Source organism: Anolis sagrei, chromosome 2 (genome assembly GCF_037176765.1).
Source record: "Anolis sagrei isolate rAnoSag1 chromosome 2, rAnoSag1.mat, whole genome shotgun sequence".
In the NCBI taxonomy this organism is placed as follows: domain Eukaryota; kingdom Metazoa; phylum Chordata; class Lepidosauria; order Squamata; family Dactyloidae; genus Anolis; species Anolis sagrei.
In genome coordinates, this window is record NC_090022.1 from 166,191,007 (window position 1) to 166,205,557 (window position 14,551).

The 14,551-nt window shown below is 41.7% G+C and overlaps 1 protein-coding gene across 1 annotated transcript in view; it reads right to left on the reverse strand.

Moving 5' to 3' along the window:
- Positions 1 to 276: 276 nt before the first annotated feature.
- The window catches only part of LOC132767951 (sodium/potassium-transporting ATPase subunit alpha-1), a 36,207-nt gene continuing 21,932 nt past the window's right edge, over positions 277 to 14,551 (reverse strand). Inside the window, exons 8-23 of the mRNA XM_060763408.2 lie at positions 14,090 to 14,358; positions 12,723 to 12,921; positions 11,693 to 11,802; positions 9,948 to 10,082; positions 9,574 to 9,766; positions 9,055 to 9,230; positions 7,917 to 8,053; positions 7,433 to 7,583; positions 6,778 to 6,946; positions 5,404 to 5,558; positions 4,573 to 4,696; positions 4,115 to 4,260; positions 3,861 to 3,991; positions 2,525 to 2,626; positions 2,206 to 2,297; positions 277 to 574 (exon numbers count right to left, since the gene is read on the reverse strand). Coding sequence (XP_060619391.2) covers positions 546 to 574; positions 2,206 to 2,297; positions 2,525 to 2,626; positions 3,861 to 3,991; positions 4,115 to 4,260; positions 4,573 to 4,696; positions 5,404 to 5,558; positions 6,778 to 6,946; positions 7,433 to 7,583; positions 7,917 to 8,053; positions 9,055 to 9,230; positions 9,574 to 9,766; positions 9,948 to 10,082; positions 11,693 to 11,802; positions 12,723 to 12,921; positions 14,090 to 14,358 — 2,318 coding nt within the window. The 3' untranslated portion in view covers positions 277 to 545. The remainder of the gene's footprint in view (positions 575 to 2,205; positions 2,298 to 2,524; positions 2,627 to 3,860; positions 3,992 to 4,114; positions 4,261 to 4,572; positions 4,697 to 5,403; positions 5,559 to 6,777; positions 6,947 to 7,432; positions 7,584 to 7,916; positions 8,054 to 9,054; positions 9,231 to 9,573; positions 9,767 to 9,947; positions 10,083 to 11,692; positions 11,803 to 12,722; positions 12,922 to 14,089; positions 14,359 to 14,551) is intronic.

Sequence of the window (14,551 nt, forward strand, 5' to 3'; positions counted from 1 at the left end):
TTACAAAATCAATCCTCCCAACCCCACTAGCATTTACATGTGGTTGCATTGGGTATTTGTGCCCAGTTTGGTCCGGTGAATGAAAATACATCTTGCATATCTGATATCTACATTATGATTTATAACAGTAGTAAAATGACTGTTATGAAGTAGCAACAAAAACAATGTTATGGTTATGGGTCACAACATGAGGGACTGTATTAAGGGGTCACGGCATTAGGAAGGTTGAGAACCACTGCACTACAGCATCCAAGTGATTGCACACAAGGTCATAAATTCCTCTTATAATCCATCTTTATTTGTAAAAGTCCAGATATAAAATCTTGTTTTTTTCTTTGAAAAAAAAAACAAACAAAAAGGCACATTTAAAACTATTCCTACCCTGGACTACATAAATCGAACACTCCCTTCCTCTCCACTGCCTGCTTTCTTTCTCTTCTCTCTCCGTCCGCTTCTGCCCTGAAAGGCCTCCATCTTCCTGCGTTCCAAAAGTCCACATCAGAGAAGAGTCCAGGAAGTGCAACCAAGGCTGTTCCCGCAGTACTTTAGTAGTATGTTTCCTTTTCCACCCAGCCTGCAAGGGGTGAGCGGGGAAGGGGTGGGGGAGAAAAAGAAGGCACGTGTCAAACTAAAAGTCAGCTGTCTGCAGGCCCACACTTTCCATTGAAATACTAATAAGTTTATATTTGTTAAAATTGTTCTTCATTTTAATTATTATATTGTTTTCCAGTGTTTTTTGCCCTACAAATAAGATATGTGCAGTGTGCATAGGAATTCATTCTTTTTTTTTTCAAATTATAATCCGGCCCTCCAACAGTTTGAGGGACTGTGACCTGGCCCTCTGTTTTAAAAGTTTGAGGACCCCTGCTTTATATTATACAGTAATGCTATTTGTATTCTATCAGAGGGGAAATTATATTGCAAATTGCATTGCACAATTTTATGTATTTGCTGTTCTTCCTTCTCCTGTGTATTTGTATTTGTACACCTGGAAGCTACAAGGCGTAGAGCTTTTTCAACCTATGCTCCAATCCTGTGGAACTCATTGCCTCCATACATTAGAGCAATGTCGGAGTTGCGACCTTTTGTAAAGGCACTCAAGACTTGGCTGTTTGGTTGTGAATTTAAGTAATCAGATCTAATTTGCCAAATAGTCACTGTTGAATGTTTTTATGTTGAATGTTTTTATGTTGTGTAAATGCTATTTTAGATTGTAAGTCGCTCGGAGCACCTTGGTGGAGAGCGACTAATTAAGAAATAAATTGAAGTGAAGTGAATATTTTAGGCTGTATGCCTTTGGAGGACTGGCTAAAAATAAAAAAACAAAAAAACCATATATATTGATGGTTCTATGTAAATAAATGATGAAAAATAACACCAGCAGCGACCAACACCAAATCATCAGGAATAAGATTTAGGTATCAGCAGGACCGCTAATCAAGCAGTCAACCAAAGATTTTGAGTGATTATATTAGGTCTTCTGTAGCCACAACTGAGAAGCTGCCACAATAACAGTCCTACAGAATCACCCAACCGTGGCTCAAAAATATTCCGTAAAAAAAAATCTAAAAGAACCTTGTTTTTATGATGTGCCCAGCAACATAATGATGTGTAGGCATGCCGTGCTGTAGCCTCTCACTGTTTAACAGGCTATCTCTGGCATTCTTTTGAACTGTTTCCCATATTATATAAGGGGCACCATTTTACTAAGCCAATGCACATAATGGAACATGGATTTTGGCATCCATGGGGGATCTTGAAACCATGTCTCAGTGCAGGGGTCCTCAAACTAAGGCCCGGGGGTCGGATACGGCCCTCCAAGATCATTTACCCGGCCCTTGCTCAGGTTCAACCTAAGTCTGAAATGACTTGAAAGCACACAACAGCAACAACAACAATCCTATCTCATCAGCCAAAAGCAGACCCACACTTCCCATTGAAATACTAATAACTTCATATATGTTAAAGTTGTTCTTCATTTTAATTATTATATTGTATTTAAGTGTCTTTGCAGTACAAATAAGATATGTGAAGTGTGCATAGGAATTCAAATTATGTGTGTGTGTGTTTTTCCAATTATAATCCAACCCTCCAACACTTTGAGGGACTGTGACCTGGCCCTCTGTTTAAAAAGTGTGATGACCCCTGCCTCAGTGGGTACCAAAGGTTCATTATGTGTGTTTGCGTATACATCAGGCTCCTTACCTCCAGGGCTGCGTCTGAGGATAAGTTTTCGTACTTCATCATAGACAAAGATGAGGAGGGAGTAGGGGAAGGCACAGAACCACCATGTTGGTCTGCAAGGTAAGAAATCCAGTTGTTGTACACAATGGTATAAATGGAAACTAGAGAGGGTCTCCAAAAGCAAATACTATCAACGTGCCATTTAAACTAAGCCCAAAGTATTATTGGTAATGACTCATTCAAGAAATTAAGAGTACCAGAAATTATGCCACACTGGTCACAGTAGAAGTGGTAAGGTTTAGCTAAAGAAAGCCAAGGGTCAATGGGATTCATGACTTACTTGAGAGGATACATCCTCAAGGCAACATCCATGCCAGGGCAGTAAGAGAGGAAGGCAGCCAAAGCAGTCTCTTCAAAGAGACCAAATATCAGAATCTTGTTCCTGGAGAGACACATGAAAGAAAGTCAGCACAGGAGGAGACAATTCTTTCTTTACATCTGGCCTGCACAAATGTGGAAAAGGGACAAGATGCATCCCACACAAGGAGATGATGTGGCCTGCAGAAGCATGAAGCAAGCAAAAGGAGAGTGCCGCCACCATCCTTAGCTCCATACTTCCATCACAAAGTCATATTGCTGCTTTGCCTCCAGATAGAGAAGGAAAGAGGGAAGCCAGCTGGAGGGCCTGGACTGGAAGTCCAGATCCTCCAGTTTTCTTCCCTCTCTCTTTGGTGACAAAGAATGGGGGGATGAGAAGAAGCGCTGTGTTCCATGAGCAATGGAGAGCCATTGCTGCCTCCAGAAAGAGAAAGACAAAGGCTGGCAGCAGCAGCAGCCCAGGCAAAGAACTTGTGTGTATCAGCTGCGACGCTAAAGGTGTGGAATTAGGGAGGCTTTCTGAGGGCTGGCCACAACAGCTGGATTCCTTCCTGCTCTCTCAGTCACCGCTTCCGATTCCCTTTATTTAAAAAAACCCACAAAAATGGAAATAACAACCAAAGCTGGTGAGACTATTATGCCAATTCGAGATGAGGTTGCCAGGACAGCCCTGCCTTTGTCCGCCCTGGTTTATGAAAGGATGGAAGAGAGGCAAAGGAGGAGGGAGGGAAGAATTCAGAAATCTGTAATTGTAAACATGGGGAGTCAGCATAGTGTAGCGGTTTAAACTTGGGACTATGGCTCTGAACCCACTGGCTGACCTTGATTAAGCCACCCTCTCAACCACAAGGGAAGACAAAGGCAAATCCCCTATGAATAGATCTTGCCAAGGAAACTTTGTGATGAATCATTAATTATACCTTCATATGGACAGTATGAAAGTATATGCTGATCAAATTTTTCCTTGATTTTAATGTTATGTATTAGATGTATATATTGTGAACTGCTCTGAGCCTTCGAGGAGTGGAGGTATATAAAATTGATAAATAAATAAAAATAAAGTGAGGTACTAGAAACCTATCTGCAGCCCCAAGAGCTTTAGCCTATTTAATTTTAGCCCCTTACTACTGCCAGGTTGTGCAGGCTTGTCGACATGGAAGCGAGTACCAACTTCCTCATATTTTGACCTGTTTTCCCCAGATTTCCATTCCACATTGATTCTAATGCTATCTTAAATTTTGAACCCTTTTGGGTTTCATTGAGGGGAGGAGCAGAAGGGGTTGCAAGCGGTTACTCACTTCATTCCTTGCTGGAAGACTGAGTTTCTTCTGGTCTTACAAATAATCAGATCTGCCCATTGCACCACCACAATGCTGACAAAGAAGGATGTGTGGCAAGTGAATTCCACAATTTTCCTTTGTTCGTATGTCTGATGGATCAAAAAGTAGGAGGGCAGTTATTTAGAATTCTTGCTTCTTCTGTCCACCATGTGACAGAAAACAACCAGGAATCTGGCTAACATGTCAATTTTTGAGGCTACTGGGACACTCACCCATTGCTGTCCGTAGCTGTCTTCCACATCATTAATCCATCGGTCATCCCATGACACTCTAATCCCTAACAACGATGATGGCAAGAAGCCATTCTCCGCAAGGATCACAAAATAGGTGAAGAAGCCTCCCAATGCTTGGATCATACCTGTATAGAAGAGCAAAAGCTTTATAGTTAGGAACAGTGAGCAGATGCTAGAATAGGGTCTGTGAATAAAGCACGCTGAGGCAGACAGAAAACCATTCACATAACTCTAAGTCCATGCTGCTGTTTCATATCCAAAGGGCTGGAAAATTACTTTGGTAGTATAACTTTCAGAAACCCAGAGGGATGGAAATTCTAAGACTTTAGTCCAAAAGAGCCCCCTTTTCTGATTATATCCTTGATCCAATTGTTCACAGTCATAAACACCTGCATCCTGCCATCAAGGAGAGAGTACAGGTCCTGAGGAAGGCTTACCAATTTGGCCGTAGGCCATGCTTATCAACCTTTCATTCACTAGTTTGTCTGTCTTGGGGTTTCTGGGCTGCCTCTTCATGATGTCACTTTCTGCTTGTTCATATGCGAGAGAGATTGCAGGAACCTTTACAGTGCAAAGAGGGAGACAATAAAAAGGAGAGGTGATGGAAACTTGGATACCAATCCATAGTTTGCACAAACCTTTGTTGTTCAGATTGTTGAGGGAGGGGAATGCAATGCTACAAGACATACATTCATCCTGCACGAATGTCGCAAAATAGATCAGGGGTGTAAAACTCAATTTCATCAAGGGCCACATCAACCTTCAAAGGGCCATTAAATCCATGAAGAGAGAATCCATGTATATAGAGGGCCAACTATTTATTTCTTTACATAGTGGTCAATACTCTTTAGTTTTACCCAGTTTAGGTCCCCAGATTTTACTGAACAACTCCCATCAGTTTTTATTATCTCTGGACTAGGAATGATGGAATTGCAGTCCAACAGCACTTGTGACTCTGCGTTTGAGAAAAGGTTAAACAACCTTTTAAAGTCCGATATATCCACAAACCTTGTATCTAAATTCAAACCCCACTATTCTGACTAAACAGAACACACTGCAGCCTTTCAGATATTACTGTGTCACAACTTCCCTCAGCGCTAGTCCATGTTGTCTAATGATGACGTCTAATGCAGGAGTTATAGCCCAACATCTCTAGGGCCACATAAAATGACATGGCGGGCTGTTATGAAATAGATGTTATCAGGCATGCTGAATGAGGATTTGAATCACTGAAAAAAACAAGGAGCTCGCGAAGGGTTTTTACTAACCATGTCTGTGCCCAGATCAATGCACAAGATAGTCACTGTCCCGAGTGGCAGGGGGATGTTGGCAATGATGAAGATGAGGAAAGGTGTGATCTCAGGGATGTTACTGGTCAAAGTGTAAGCAATTGATTTCTTCAGGTTATCAAAAATCAGGCGGCCTGAAAGAAAGAAACCTTTTTTGAGGAAATGAAAAAATAGGGATTGTAGTGACATGGAAACAGCATCCTGTGCACAATAGCCCCCGCAGTAGACACTTTTAATTCAGGGGTCCTCAAACTAAGGCTCGGGGGCTGGATACGGCCCTCCAAGGTCATTTACCTGGCCCTCGCTCAGGGTCAACCTAAGTCTGAAACAACTTGAAAGCACACAACAAGAACAACAACAATCCTATCTCATCAGCCAAAAGCAGGCCCACTCTTCCCACTGATATACTAATAAGTTTATATTTATTTTATTTATTTATTTACTTTATTTATATACCACTTTTCTCAACCCTCAGGCGACTCAAAGCGGTGAACAACATCAATACAAAACATCACGAGACAAGTATAGGGCAATTAAAAACAATTGTAACATAAATCATTAAACATCCGTATAACAATCATTAGCGCCTCAACAGTAAAATCAGAATCCAGTCTCACCATCCATTATTCCATATTCCTATGTTCAATTACACTGTTTAATCGAATGCTTGTTCGAACAGTCAGGTCTTCACTTTCCTCCGAAACACCAGCGGGGAGGGGGGGGCGATCTGATATCTGCAGGCAGGGCGTTCTACAGCCGAGGGGCCACCACTGAGAAGGTCCTGTCTCTCGTCCCCGCCAAGCGCGCCTGTGATGCAGGCGGGACAGAGAGCAGGGCCTCCCCATATGATCTTAGTGTCCTAGCCGGTTCATAGGAGGAGATGCATTTGGAGAGGTAAGTAGGGCCAGAACCGTTTAGAGCTTTATAGGCTATTGTTGAAATTGTTCTTCATTTTAATTACTGCATTGTTTTAAGTGTTTTTCCATTACAAATAAGATATGTGCAGTGTCCATAGGAATTCATTCATGTTTTGTCTTCAAATAATAATCCAGCCCTCCGACAGTTTGAGGGACTGTGACCTGGCCCTCTTGTTTAAAAAGTTTGAGGACCCCTGCTTTAATTCATGCTGATGTGGAAAGGCAAGAGCACACATTAAATGGAAATATAATTGAGAACAGATATACTGTATTCCTTAAATTGTAAGGCGTGATCAATTTGCCTATGTATATGCATTGAAAAAGAGAAAGAGGAAGTTGCCAACCCCTTGGAATTTGAAATGGAAGGCAGAAAATAGAAGAAATCCGTTCTGTTTTGGGTCAACAACCCTGGCTCTTCCTAGGATAAAGAACTCACCCTCTTCAACCCCTGTAACAATAGAAGCAAAGTTGTCATCCAGCAGAATCATGTCAGCTGCTTGTTTGGAGACATCTGACCCAGCAATACCCATAGCAACACCAATATCTGCCTTCTTCAAAGCAGGGGAATCGTTCACACCGTCACCCGTGACAGCTACAATAGCACCCTGGAAGGAAGAGAGGAAGAACAACGGGAGGAGATTTAGTTCTTGGGCTGATTTCCATGAGTTATCAAAAGCACAGGTCATCCTATTTGCCACTGCTGGTTTCAATACTGCCTGGGTTATCTGGACAACTTCCAAGAATGGCAGTGCCTTTGCTTGGTCTAAAAATAGCTGGAGCAAACTGACAAATTAGATCAAGTCCTATTGGGAATCAATGCAACAGTGGCAAGACAATCCAAGTTGCCCAAGTAAGCACCAGACAATTCTGGTGGGCACAAAATACAGGGATGCAGAAGCTGGCTCAATACCAACAGATATTCCCAACATTAACACCTGTTTGGAACTATGGATCAGACTACCTTAGAAGCGATTACTTCTTCTTCACAAGATATATTTAAGCAGAGGCCAGACAGCCTTCAATGCAAATCATGGATGGGTTCTGTAGGACACTGAAGGCCCCGTGCTGCAGAACTGAATTGCTTGGCTTACCTGTCGCTGACAGCCTTCCACAATAATCAGCTTCTGTTGGGGAGATGTTCTGGCAAAGACAATCTCTGTATGGTGAGTCAGAATGTCATCTAGTTGCTCACTGGTCATGTCCTTTAAATCGGAGCCATGAATCACACAAGCTTTGGCATCCCTGAAAGTTGAAATACATCATGTGGTACATTCCAGAATGTTATCTCTCCTCTTGCCCCAAAGTACCACTGGCCAAAACTTTCCCCATACTTCCAGACTCTGCATGAATGGGATGTTGGTGAGAAATGCTTCATTTGAGAGAAATAGCGCCAAATAAATATAGTAAGTATCAAATGTGAGATAAGCAAAACTACCATTCATACAACTCTGATTCCCAATACTGTTTACTAATTTTCTTCACATCTTGCTGTTGGATTCTAGAATGTAGAGAATAACTAAGTGGCAACCCCATGCCTCCCCCGGACATGCTCATGCTCTACCATCTGCTCAGTACCTGGGATTGACCTGGCTGACAGGAATATTGAGTCGAAGAGCAATATCTTCTACTGTCTCATTTCCTTCAGAGATGATACCAACTCCCTTGGCAATTGCTTTAGCAGTGATAGGGTGGTCTCCTGTCACCATAATAACCTGCATGGTAATAGAAAGCAACATCAGTCAACAGAAGCAGAGGCTAAGTGGGAAGATTAGAACACAAAGTCCTTCTCATGTTAAAAAACCAGGTATGTCAATGCAAGGAAATTGGCTGATGGAAGATACAGTACATGAATTAGCTGAAATGGACAAATTCACAATACTGATTAAGGAGAAATCCTTTACCAAATTCAAGAAAGGCTGGAACATACTTATATACAGCAAAGATGAGGACAATCTTTAATTATTCATTTTCTGATATAGAAAAATGTTATTAAAGGTAGAAAGGGAGAAATAAAGTAGGGACTAACAAACAAGAAGGTAAAATCAACTGGCAACAAGCAGGAGGCTTATAGAATAGTTTAGTAGGGGTTTGTTTAGAATGCATTAAGTTTGCATGATAAAGGTGTGTCAGTTACTTTTGTAGGTTTGCATAAAAATCATTTATAAAAAAGGCCCTTCTCATGTTAATAATCCATTCCCAAATGCCTGCTGGAATAGAACAATCTTCTCCTCCTCCAAAAACACAGCAAGGAAGGGGGACTGTCTGGGAACAGTCATGGAGAAGGCCCTTTCCTCCATTTCACTCAAAGGTATCTGTTAAAGTGGTGAAGACAGAAGTGCTTCCCCTAAGATCTCAATATTGAAACAGGCATATACTGGAAGATGCGGCTCTGTAGATAGTCTGGACCTGAACCATTTTTGCCTACTTTAATCCTAATGGTTGTTTTCCAGGACAATTTACTGAATCAATGGCTGACCACCCAGTCAGCACACAGATAAATCTCACTGAGATGAGCAATGGGATTCAGTAAAAAAAGGCTAGTGTTGATGTGGGAATATGCAAGGACAGAAGCACCAGGAGCAACTGATGGCTCCTTTGTGCAATGGATCAAAACATCAGAATGGAACTGCTTTGTTACATAGTTTCATCTATGTTTAGAAAAGAAAAAGTAGGCTTTAACCCCTGAAGAAATGGTGTAAATGAGCAGTTTTACCTTTATTCCTGCACTTCTGCATTTGCCAACAGCATCAGGCACAGCAGCACGGGGAGGGTCAATCATAGAAATCAACCCAACAAAACAGAGGTTATCCACTGGGAAGTTCACTTCATCTGTGTCAAACTGGAAACCTTCAGGGAACTGCTCATCTGGCAGGGCCAGGTGGCAAAAGCCTACAAGAAAACAAATTCAAATGGTTTCACACGCTAGTGTGCAATAAGGGAGCAGGTATTCAGCAGTCCTAATGTGATCACTTTTGCCCACTACATTGAAGGCACTTGGTATCTTGAAGTCAATTGAAATTATTACTAGATTCTTGCAAGCATTATGATATTACAATTGGGCCTTACCAACATTTTCCTTAAAGAGACTGGCCACTGAAAGCTACAGAACTGTCCACCCACTGGTCCAGTTAACCTAAACATCTGCAAACATCCCAAATGGTTTATTGACTAATGCAAGAAAGCTGATCTACCACTGAAAGGCAAAACTGTATCTTGCAGGAGATGACCTTACCCAAGACTCTCTCCCCCAGTCCTCCTAATTCAAGGTAGGCATTCTGAAATGCATCCTTGGCCTCTTCATCCAGGGGCTGTTCTTTCCCATGGACCAGGATAGTGCTGCAGCGGTCCAAGATCCTCTCTGGGGCTCCTTTCATCACAAGCAGGTATCGTGATTCAGAGGAGTTTGCATTATTGTGGATTGACAGCTGTATTTTGATAAGAGAAAAAACCAGCAATGTTTCACTGGACTTGGAATACAAGTTTTAAACCATCATGATGCTCCAAACCTCGGGCACAAAACTGCTTGGTTAAACGTAAGACCACAGTATCCCTCAGAGATGTGTTTGCTAGCACCTACTGTTTATGTGAAACATGGCAGCTTCTTACTTGATATTTGTTGGTAGAGTTGAATGGAATCTCCACCACCTTGGGATTTTTCTCTCTCAGCTCCTTGACAGATCCACAGCAGAGTTCAATGCATTTTAGGAGTGCAGATTCAGAGGCATCGCCTGCAACCGATCTCTAGCAGATGAAACACAATAGCTCTTAGTGAATATCTGAAGATAACACCAATTCACCATATTATACACTAGCCATCCCCTGTCATGCATTGCTGTGGCCCAGTCTGTGTATATGTGTTTTGTGTGTGAATATGTGTGCGTATATATGTTTATATCTGTGTTTGCGTATCTATGTGGTTATGTGCAAGTGTTCTAATGTATTTTTTTTGTTTTTAAGTCTCTTCTGCTGTGTTTTTCAGTGTTTCTATGAGTGATGGTCACTCATTGGCCTGATAGGTGTCTTGTGTCCAAATTTGGTGTCAATTCATCCAGGGTTTTTTTTAGTTACGAACATTACATTTTTATTTATATAGATTGCAACCCCATTAAGGTTTCTCTCTTAAAAATAAAGAGACCCCAACTGGAGTGAATAAAAGGCTAATGATTATAATATAATCATTTATCTTGTGTGAAGTTGTCCCTGGAAAAAGAAATGTTATGATTCCTAGGAACAGACTCAACCTATGAGTGACCTGTAGTCTGAAAATGCTTCCCGTACGGCTTTCTTGTAAGGACATTCAAATTGTTCTGCTGACAAAAAAATCAACTAAACTTCATGTAGCCTAGTAACCATATAAGTTCACTCATCATGGGTTTGATAAAATTCCCAGCTAGCTGCCTCCTTAGGATAGGCAGTTCATCAAGCACCTTACAAACGACAAATACATGGCCAATGAGCTGTGGTCAACTCAGTGGACATACATACTGCACAAATGACACCAGGGGTGATTTTATGGTTGGAATAAACATATACATTTGGCAAGGTTAATACTATACTTACTTGAATATAAGTAGCATCTCAATTTTGAAGGTGCATATTACAAAAAAAAAAAAAAAAGATTTGTTGTTGAATGTAATGCACCCAGGTTGGGAACTGAGAGAGGAACCATGCAAGGCTGGTGAAGAGATGTTTCCCCTTGCCTGTTGGCTGTTCTGCTGTTTGCCTCCCTGATGAAAGGCGCAATGGTGGAGGCAAGGTCATTGCCCTCCTTGGAATGGCTGACAGGCATGGGCAAGTCATGTCCCTTCACCAGAACCATGCAGTTCCTCACAGGGTTCCTAACTAACTTCAAGACCTCCTCCTCATTTTTGAAGGTCTCATGAATTAGGTCAGTAAAGAACCATACCTAACAGAGACGCACAGCTTCAGCCTGACAGAGAGACATGGGTGGGTTTAAACACACAATTCTAATGCACCCTTAAATCAAATGTGCACCTCAATTTTGGCTATGCAACTTAGCCAAAAAAGGTGTGCATTAGACTCAAGTAAATATGGTACCATGTTCTGCTTGTACAGGAGTCAATGCAAGCCTTCATCCATTTGCTTTTCTGTTAAGACGATTTCTTAACCCCGCCCCCAATGACTATCAAAATTATTTTGAATAAAGAAGGGATGCTATTTGGTCTTCCAACATTGGAGATATATCTAGGTTATCCTCTGCCCCTCAGAGGTCCCTTAAAACAAGATCAACTCTGCAGACTGCCTTTGGCCCATTCCTGGCCTTAACTAAGAACAGGAAACAGCAGACAAGCAAGCAGCAAGAACAACTAAGACAAGGAACTGACACTTACTTTGAGGATGGGAACATTTTCTTGATTAGCCTGAAACACTGCCCGGTTGCAGAGGCCTGCGATCCTAGATAAAGCAGTCCAAGTAGGAGATGTCTTATCAAAAGAAGCACCTTGGAGGATGAAGCAGGAGAGAGGGCCCCATTTAGATTGATTCCTAGAACTAATCACAGATTCGCCCACTTATCTGCATTTCCGCTTGTCTGACACTAAACATGCATTCATACCCATCAAAGCTGTGAAAGATTTTCTTCTGAATAATTTCTAATTTTTGTTTTTTCAAAGGAAATGTGGCTGCTTGCGTCTCAGTATCTGCTGGGACACTCCAAGATCTTCTGCCCCATTTACAAACACTCAGTCTGCAAAAGGCTTTGTCATCATTGCAGTATGGTAATGTTACAAATAAATGACTGGTCTCTGCCATGCATTTCACCAAAAACAAGTGACTCCTGCTCTTACAGGTGGCTCTCACAAATATCACATTCTAGGAACACACTCTATTCTTAACTTCAGCAGTACCACAGATTAACAAAAGAATTGAAGAATATATTTGATAGTACTTGGAAGCCATTTATTAGCTTCACATGTAAAAAGCAATTGTGAATTTAAGCCACCAAAAGTCTAAAGAAGCTGAGCAATTAATAAACATATTACAATAATTATATGTAATTGATCAAATTAGATTAATGTAGAGATAATACAATTGACAGTGCTATATTTTTATAATGCTTTGTTAGTAATGGGAGGGTGTTGGGGTATAGATCTGGGAACAGAAGATGTGATGAAACAATTGTGTTACATATTAAATGTTTTGAACTGTTAAAATATTTAAGAAAACCAATTAAACTAATCAATTAATCCATTATCTATTAATTAACATTAACAAAAAATAAAATAAAAGAACATTTAAAAAAGAAAAAAGTAATACCAACAGTTTCAGATTCTCCCTGGAGGTACTGCTATGTTATGAAACAGCAGTTCATTGCAGATAGTAGTGCCCAGTTATCTCTGACAAGAAAAGCGGACAACTTACCACTCTGGTTTTCTGTAGTGTCAGCCTCATGGATCTGGTTATCAAACCACATGTGAGCAACTGTCATCCGGTTCTGAGTCAGGGTACCCGTTTTGTCAGAGCAGATTGTAGATGTGGAGCCAAGGGTTTCCACAGCTTCCAAATTCTTCACCAGACAATTCTTACGAGCCATACGTTTGGCTGTCAGTGTCAGACAAACCTACAGAATGACAATGAGATGGGTGCATGTATGTAATGAAATTTTGTCTCCTCACATCTTTTGTTAGAAGGAGCAAAACAAAACAAAACAACATTTGACAACAGTTGGATCAACAGTTGCTAAAACATCTACACGAAGCCGCTGGGTGAGGTCATCTGGAGTTTTGGAATGCAGTCACCGCTACGCAGATGACACCCAACTCTACTACTCTTTTCCACCCACTTCCAAGGACGATCCTGAACCAGTGTCTGGTGGTAATAATGGATTGGATGAGGGCGAACAAACTGAAACTCAGTTCTGACAAGAGGTCCTCCTGGTCAGTCAGAAGGCCGATCAGGAGGCCCGGATGTCAGCAGTGGCCAGGGGAGCCTTTGCACAATTAAAACCTGTGTGCCAGCTGCGTCCGTATCTTGAGAAGTCTGATCTGGCTACAGTGGTCCATGCCTCTGTCACATCCAGACTACTGTAATACACTCTATGTAAGGCTACCCTTGAAGACTGACCAGAAGCTTCAGCTGGTACAAAGATCTGTGGCAAGGCTGCTCACTGGAGTCCTGTACAGGGAGTGGTCAACGTCTTTGTTGCAGGAGCTCCACTGGCTATCAGTTTGCTTCCAGGCACAATTTAAGGTGTTGGTTTTAAGCTTTACAGTCCTGAACCAACCTATCTTTCTGACCACGTCTCCCGATATGAGGCGCCCAAGCACTAAGATCTGTTGGAGAGGTCCTGATCTCGGTCCCACCCTGTCTCAGGTATGGCTGGTGGGAACGAGAGAGGTCCTTCTTGGCTCTGGAACTCCCTCCCTAAGGACATTAGAATGGTTCCCTCCCTGATATCCTTCAGAAAACAAATAAAAACCTTTCTCTAGAAGGAAGCCTTTGGGGAAGACAACTGATGGACTGAGTTAAATGGCAATGAACTTCCATCATGGCAATGAGAGGAAGCTGGTTTTAAATATTGTTGATATTTAATACTGTCTTATCATGTATTCCCGTCTTAATTTTTGTATATGTGATGTTTTGTATTTTGAGTTGATACCATCTTATGATTGAACGGCATCAAATCGTTAGCCGCTGTGAGCCCCTCCACGAGGGACAGAGGGTGAGATATAAAACAAAGTAAATAAATAAAAAGTAGCTCCTCAAAAAAGTATTTGCTTACAACTTACTGTGACTGTAGCAAGCAAACCCTCGGGCACATTGGCAACAATGATGCCAATCAGGAAGATAACAGCCTCCAGCCAAGTATATTCAAGGATAAGTGAAAGGACGAAGAAAGAAACACCAAGGAACACAGCTACACCAGTGATTATGTGGATGAAGTGCTCAATCTCTACAGCAATGGGTGTCCGTCCCCCTTCCAGTCCAGAGGCCAATGTGGCAATGCGGCCCATTACAGTACGATCACCAGTGTTAATGACTACACCACGGGCAGTACCTGGAGACAACAACAAAGCTGTGGTGAAATCAAGTATACAAGCAATTATAAACCTCACTGGAGACAGAGAGGTCCATGAGGCTCCTCTAGTCAAGCAGCTCAAAGGATACTGTAACTACAAGCAGAATGGTGGCACACCCACTTGCATCCCAGTTTTGGACAATAAAATAAAGGGCATGCTTATCTAATTTGC